The following is a 7,063-nucleotide window of genomic DNA, read 5'->3' as shown; positions in this document are numbered from 1 at the left end:
AAAAGGGAGTTTTTCCTTCCCACTGTCGCCAAAGTGCTGCTCATAGGGGGTCATATGATTGTTGGGTTTTTCTCTGTATCTATGAAGCGCCTTGAGGCAACTTTTGTTGTGATTTGGCGCTATATAAATAAAATTGAATTGAATTTATGAAATCCAGTTGTGATCCTACTTAAAAAAAAATAATCTAAAGATTTTCATACATATTTTGTTTCCCTCAAAAAGGCCCTCTGAGCCAAGGACAGGACCCTTTAACAATGAGGTCTTGTTTTCCCAGCACAGGCACCACACTCACCCTCTCTGTTCTGTTCAGTGAGAAAGCAGTGAGGCTGAGCTAACAACAACGAGCAAAGCTCTTAAACCCAAAATGTGACATTTGGGTTGTTCAGAGTACTGTTGAGTCAGTTCAGTTTTACTTATATAGCACCAGTTCAGGACAACAGCTGTGTCAAGGTGATTTTACATAGTAAGGACCCAACTACCCGCCTCCATCATACAGCTTTGTAATGTGTCACTTCCTGTTTGCCAGTGAGACACCAATGTCCAGTGTAACTCATCCTTATTCAGGATGAGCCAAATTACTGACAAACTAATTAAATGAATAAACAGTATTCTGGGCAAAATGAGAAAGGTTACATTTAAATATTTTTATAACTGGATGAGAGCCGACTTGCTCACTGCCCCACAATCTCACTAGTGCACTTCACTGTGGGATGTTTCCTATGTTTTCATATTACATTTCCCAACATTTGGCATAATACTGGACAAACAACACAATTTTTAGAGGTACTAACAAAAATCTACCTAAATACTAAACAAACATAAAGATACCCAGTGATCCAACTGCTTACCTCTGTGTATTGTGTATTTTATTTTATATATATGCACACACACACACACACACACACACACACACACACACACACACACACACACGTATATATATACATATTTGGTATACATATTCAGTAAAGCGCATTCATTCTTATATTTGTACATATATTTATCCTCATAATTCTCAGATTCTTATTGTATTTTGCACACCTCTGTTGCTTGTGAAGCTTGCACACAAGAATTTCACTCACATGTGCTGTCCCAGTGTACCAGCACATGTGATGTGACAATAGAAGTGATTTGATTTGATGTGTTTCATAAATAAATATGCACAGGCATACAGTTCAACCTGACCTCTGGTGGCTGTAAGACATCTGCAGGCCAGGTGCTCATCAGGAATGTTAGTCATGCTCTCAAACATTAAACCTACATAAAATCTGTCCTTAAAAACAATCCAACTGAAATCTGATCACCAGCCAGTAAATGTGGTGCACATTTGGTGGCACAGATTGGCTTTTTGAGGATCATTTTCGTGGCTCATTTGGCAAGAAGAAATCCAACTGACTAAACCACTACAGACCCCCCACACCCCCCCTTTTTTAAATACACAAAATCATAAAATGGGGAGATTAACAGTCTGTACTAGACCTTCACAGACTGGAATCATTCCAGTTTATCTTTAGCTGTGCCAATTATGGAGCTTCACACTCAGCAAGAGATATTTGCACATTTCAAGTGAGATTCCATGACACGGATCCAAGAATACAGGAAGCCTGAACATCAATGTGCTATTCTCACACTTAACTCACAAAAGAAAAGAAGCCCCCTTCAGACAAACAGTCATAAACATGCAGCGCTTCTGAGCCTCGTGTCGAGGTTTGATAGAGATATAAGTGACCGAGATTTACAGGATAACTTCAGATTGTTTATTAATACTCTTATTGTCATTTAAGCCCACTAGCCCTGGTGTGATCCATCTCTTTGCTGCTGAGCACAAATTAATTTTGTGTTACAGAAATGAATCCGCTGTGAAGCAAGGACTCCTCACAAAGCTCATTATTGTTGTAACTCGTGTGAACCAGAGTTTGTCTAAAGTAGATCTATGACTCACACACACTCTGTCTAAAATACTGTATTTATAAGTGTGTCTGAGGGCAAAACCCATGACTGCCCGCTCATGACTGGCTCAGAGAACCAGAAGATTTAAAATAATTTTCCACAGTGGGTCATGAACCCACTGCTGGTGGGTCATACACAGAGCTGTCAACAAGAAAAATTCCCATGGCAACATTAAAGATTCCACAGAACATATAGAACAATCCAACGAACCTGTTACTTTTATTCACCCATATGTTATGTAGTATCTAAAGTTAATCACCATCTGAACTACTTTTTAGAACCGTTCCTTAAATACAAGTACCAATAACATGCTACGAAAACACCTCACTACAAGTCAGACTGTGTATTATTAGTAAAGTGCAGTTAACCCTTTAAAGCCGGTTGGAGCGGACACGCTCCATTTTGCGTAACTATTTTTAAATCCCGGTAGCACTGCAGCCACGTAAGCTAGCGCAATAATTATTTTTGCATATGAAACCGGAGGAGTTGTACTTACATCTTATGCCATCAGCTTGTCCTAGGTCACAGTTTCCTTCCACATATAGCTTTGCAAAAACTGCATAAAAAGCACTTGCAGCAACAAAAACATAATATTCCAGAAACACGCTTTGCCGATCCAATCAGCTGTTCATAACACTTCCTACGTCCATCAGCATGAACTATCGCATGTCCGCCATTACCTGCCCGAAACCGGAAGTGGCGTCATTTTGCAGAAATGTAGTTTTTTTACCATCGGGGCCTCATGAGCCTATACTTGTGTTTTTAAGAGTTATGTTTGACTTTATGACTTTCTGTGTCGTTTCTGGGATGCTTAGGACTCATATTGCACTGCTGGAAATAGTTTATTTTGATGCATATGCTGTTTTTTGCAAATTTGCATATAATATTTATTTTCGTTTTTCCTGCAGTATATAAAATTGGTGTATTTCAAAAATAAAACTATGAAGACACTTAAAATAAATTTCCTGTGGTGGGAAACTAGTTTGTGCAACTTTTTTGTATTTACAGTTTTGAGGGATAAGCCTCTTAAATTTCTCTAACTAGAAATATATGTTAAAAAAACAAAAACGATTTTCAATTTTTTTGTAGTTTATTGCACTTTTTTGCAATTTATGTAATTACTATGCACTTAATGCATGACATATTATTAAAATTTGGGCTATAATGGTTGTATTGATGTATAGCAACTTGAAATGCTCCCAAAAATGGCTCCACAGCATGTAAAAATATAATATAAGCTCTGGCAGACTTGGTTCTATGGTAGGTCTTAAAGGGTTAAAGTAAAAGTAATGATTCTGATGAACAAATGTTCAATCAGTGTTATACGGATCAATATTACTGCTGCAGATGTTTAAGGCTGTGTTCAGATATTATGGTTAACTGTCACTATCTAAGGCAGGAGTTAAAATCTTAATGAAACATTAAGGTGGCATATTAGCAAAAAACAAAACAAAAAAAATCCTATACTTAGCCACTAATTTTATAATACATTTCACCAAAACTACTACTGTTACTACTACAAAAATAACAAAGATTATAATAGTAACTATAATAGTGCAGAGAAATCTGCAGCTTTATCGGTCAATAATGACAGCTCAGACAATGGTAGCTTCTACTGCTACCTTCTTGCAGACAGCACAACAGGAGCACTTTGCTCCCCTGACCTCCTCTAACTTTGGCCGCAGTACTTCTCCCCCGATTCATCATTGTGCTGGCCTGACGTTTACGTGCTCAGCTCCCATTCAGAACTTAATCACCATTTCCTTCCAAATAGGTCACAGTGAAAACAGCCAGTCGGGAGACCAGATGAAGGGATTAGCCTTGAAAAACAGCAACCTTCGCATATGTTCAAATGAAACTCCACATCAGAGCAGGTGGTGTTGTTTACTCTGGAAGGATGCTGCATTTAACTGCATAAGAAGGTACGTCAATCTGTGTGTCCGTGTGTTTGCTGAGGTAACAAGTGACTAGCAAAGGCAGGGAGGAGGGCACAAAAACAAAAAACCTTTGGTGACCTATTTCATGATAGGCTAGGCAAACAGCCCTGTTACCAGGAGAAACCAAGAGTTAGATGCTAACTCATTACATGTATGCTAAACACTTGAAAGTAAACTAACAGGTCATTTCCTTTTTTTCTAAAACAGTGATCTGGACATCAGATGCTTCCTGTCTGGCTGTAAGGTGCTTTTATTACACTTTTCCCCGGGGAATAACAAACTACAGTATCATAACGTTTGCTATTTATGGTTATTTTAGGGCCAAATAAACAAGAGGAATGCTTGATTTAGAAAAAGGAACACTTTCAGGCTTTTGTTAAGAGGAAACGGGAAAGAACCTGAACTATTTGTTCAGCTGAAGGGTCCATTAAAATTAGCAACAATGGTTTACTTTGAGGCCAGTGTAAGAGGTACCAGAAGTAAACTAGAGATGCAACTGAATTAGGTGCACTTGTCTTATCTAAGCAACAGCCCCAAAAATATGCACTTTATACATTTATAAAACAGAGGAGAATACAAAAAACAGCCAAATGTTTAGTCCTTTTAATTTGAAAAACTGACAACAAGCCTACAGCTACAACAGCTGACCAAAAATGTTCAATCAACATTTTGAATAATCAAATCACTGCCTCAGCTCAAGAACATCTCACAGCATACTTGATTGTAAGGCTGGGAGATTGGCTAAAAATTAACCTCTTCAGATCCTCTAACCGATATAATCTGCCCGTGTTGATTACTGTTATTGGTTTTAAATTCTGTTAATACTTCCCCATTGTATCTTGTCACATGACTCTGCCCTGTCCAGCCTGTGACATGGTGACAGGAGGAAAAGTCAATCACCGAGCAGACACTAATACTACTACTACTACTAATAATAATAATGATAATAATAATAATAAAAACAATAATAATACAATGATATTTTTGTTTGTTTTTAAGTTGCTTCATTTGTTCTGAGCATCAGTTAAGACTCCACCAAAACTGTTGCCATCCATTTGCTGTCAATCAGTTGATTAGTCAACTAATCGTTTTAACTTTGAAGCACTTGGAAAATGTTAAAAGTTAAATGTAAAATTTTTCTCATGAATCATTTGCTGTATAAAACAGTAAACATGTTCCAATATCAGTATAAACAATAAGATTACGCAAATAGATTTCTGAGAAGACAAAGAAAACCTGCTATGTGCTCATGAATATGATGTTGCAACACAAAAAGCGACGGACTATCAGAAACTGTTAGTGGGTCATTTTCTGTCAGTCCGTTTATCTTTGCTGTAGTTTGTATTCAGAGTGTGAAGCAACAGAGGATGAATATCATCGTTATAAGAAATATGTGCAGCTCTAAAACACTGATGGGACATCTTCAAACAAGACATTTTCTGTCAGCTAATCGATTGATGGATTAAATATGCCACACGCCTACCTTCCAAGCTGAAGTCTAGCAGTACATACTCGTACACGGTGTCTGTTTTGGTCTCCACCTGCGGTCTCTTCAAGGTGGAGTAGATTTTCCCGGGGCTGCTATCCTCCGGGTCTTCTAGTTTTCGCAAGCCGCAGCCCATGGCCTCCAAGGCGGGGACTGGCGTTACTGTGGTGGGAGCACCGGAGGAGACTCAGCCTGTCTTTAGCTCGCAACTTCAACTGGACCGCCCCATCCCGCCTCGGTCCACGCTGTTGATTCCTTGGAATTTATTTTGAATTTCCACTGAAAAATAGCAGGAAAGGCTTTTGCTCGGTGGTTTTAAGAAAAGAAGTGAAAAAAGCCCGAGAGATGACTTCGTAAAGCGGCTAATGCTTAAAGAGTACGCCGCTGAAGTGGCTGCAAGTCAGGAGCGTGAAGAGGAGGAGCGCGAACCTTGGAGAAAAGTTTCCCTCTACAAACAAGTTAGCAAAAAGGCACCAAGAACACAACTTCCGCTAAGATTTCAAAATAAAATAAGAAAAACAGGAAACGGCTCATTTCAATTACATTTGAATGCACGTAGGGGTTTGAGGATTCTACAAACACTACTGCTTTGCTTCATTAAGTGGTTCACTTTCATACCTTCGCCATTTTTGGTGAATAAAAAAAAACAATAAAATATTTAAATTATAAAAAGTATCAATATAAAAGCTGCCATAAAAACTTATACTTGTTGCTCATGTGTCGTCTGAGATCATAACATTAGTAAATATCAAAACTTAAAAGCACAAGGAAATGCAAAATATTACTATTATATGCTATACTATTATAAGAAAACTGAATGAATCAATTACTTCTCAGAACCAAACAGAACAAAAACCCAAGCACCCAAGAACCGACGACCATGACTAAAAGGGTATGTTTCCTGCTTTCTTGTGTTTTCTGTTTTGCTGTTGTGTTGCTTTCAAAGACTGTGCGGGTGTTAAAGCCTCTTTTTAGTTTACTTTGGTCTGTTTGCTTCATGGAGGCCATTATGTGTCGCTCTGTGTTGTTCTGCACGTTTTTATTGAAGGTTTTCTGTTTGTTGTCGTTTTCACTGTTGGGGTCCGTAGTCGAAAATATAAAGCATTACACTTTACTTTTCTTAAAAGTCACGCAATGCATTACTTTCTTACTCTCCGAAGAAAGTAATTTATTACACTACTCATTACGTCACGATTGTTTTACTCACTAACATAACCTGAAGTGTGCTGTCACATACCATTACAGTCTTCCACTCCAACACATACACTCTTTCTTTTATTGTTCAAGTTTGAACACAATGCTGCTAACATAAAGCAAAAAGTGGTTTAAAGCCAGTCCAAAGAGACTTCAGTGTCCCCACGGTGATTCCACCGTAGAGACATGTAAAGGTAGAAATGAAGTCTACAATGCTACAAGCCTGACTCCTCGTCCCTCAGCAGATGTTTGCAAACAGTCGATGTTGTGTTAGCAGTATAATACTTTGATGCATTTTGCACTTTACCGTTGCACTTTGTCCTTTGCTGATATAAAAATCTGCAAATCTCTGCTTCTCAAAAGTTAGATACCGCTCCACCACTGTCCTCCTCACTGCACACAAACCACAATCAGCTGACTGTAGCACAACTGAGCAGGAAGAAAAGGACACATTCGATGCTGGTGTGTAGACAACTCAACAACCTTTGTGATGCAA

The 7,063-nt window shown here is 38.4% G+C and overlaps 1 protein-coding gene across 1 annotated transcript in view; it reads right to left on the bottom strand.

Moving 5' to 3' along the window:
• rftn2 (raftlin family member 2) overlaps positions 1–5,834 on the bottom strand; it is a 29,277-nt gene extending 23,443 nt beyond the window's left edge. The window contains exon 1 of the mRNA XM_005933379.3: positions 5,371–5,834. Coding sequence (XP_005933441.1) covers positions 5,371–5,509 — 139 coding nt within the window. The 5' untranslated portion in view covers positions 5,510–5,834. The remainder of the gene's footprint in view (positions 1–5,370) is intronic.
• Between the last annotated feature and the right edge of the window lie 1,229 nt (positions 5,835–7,063).

This window comes from Haplochromis burtoni, unplaced genomic scaffold, assembly GCF_018398535.1.
Source record: "Haplochromis burtoni strain Fernald_Lab_line unplaced genomic scaffold, NCSU_Asbu1 Contig_165, whole genome shotgun sequence".
Classification (NCBI taxonomy): domain Eukaryota; kingdom Metazoa; phylum Chordata; class Actinopteri; order Cichliformes; family Cichlidae; genus Haplochromis; species Haplochromis burtoni.
This window is presented reverse-complemented; position numbering and strand designations above follow the sequence as displayed.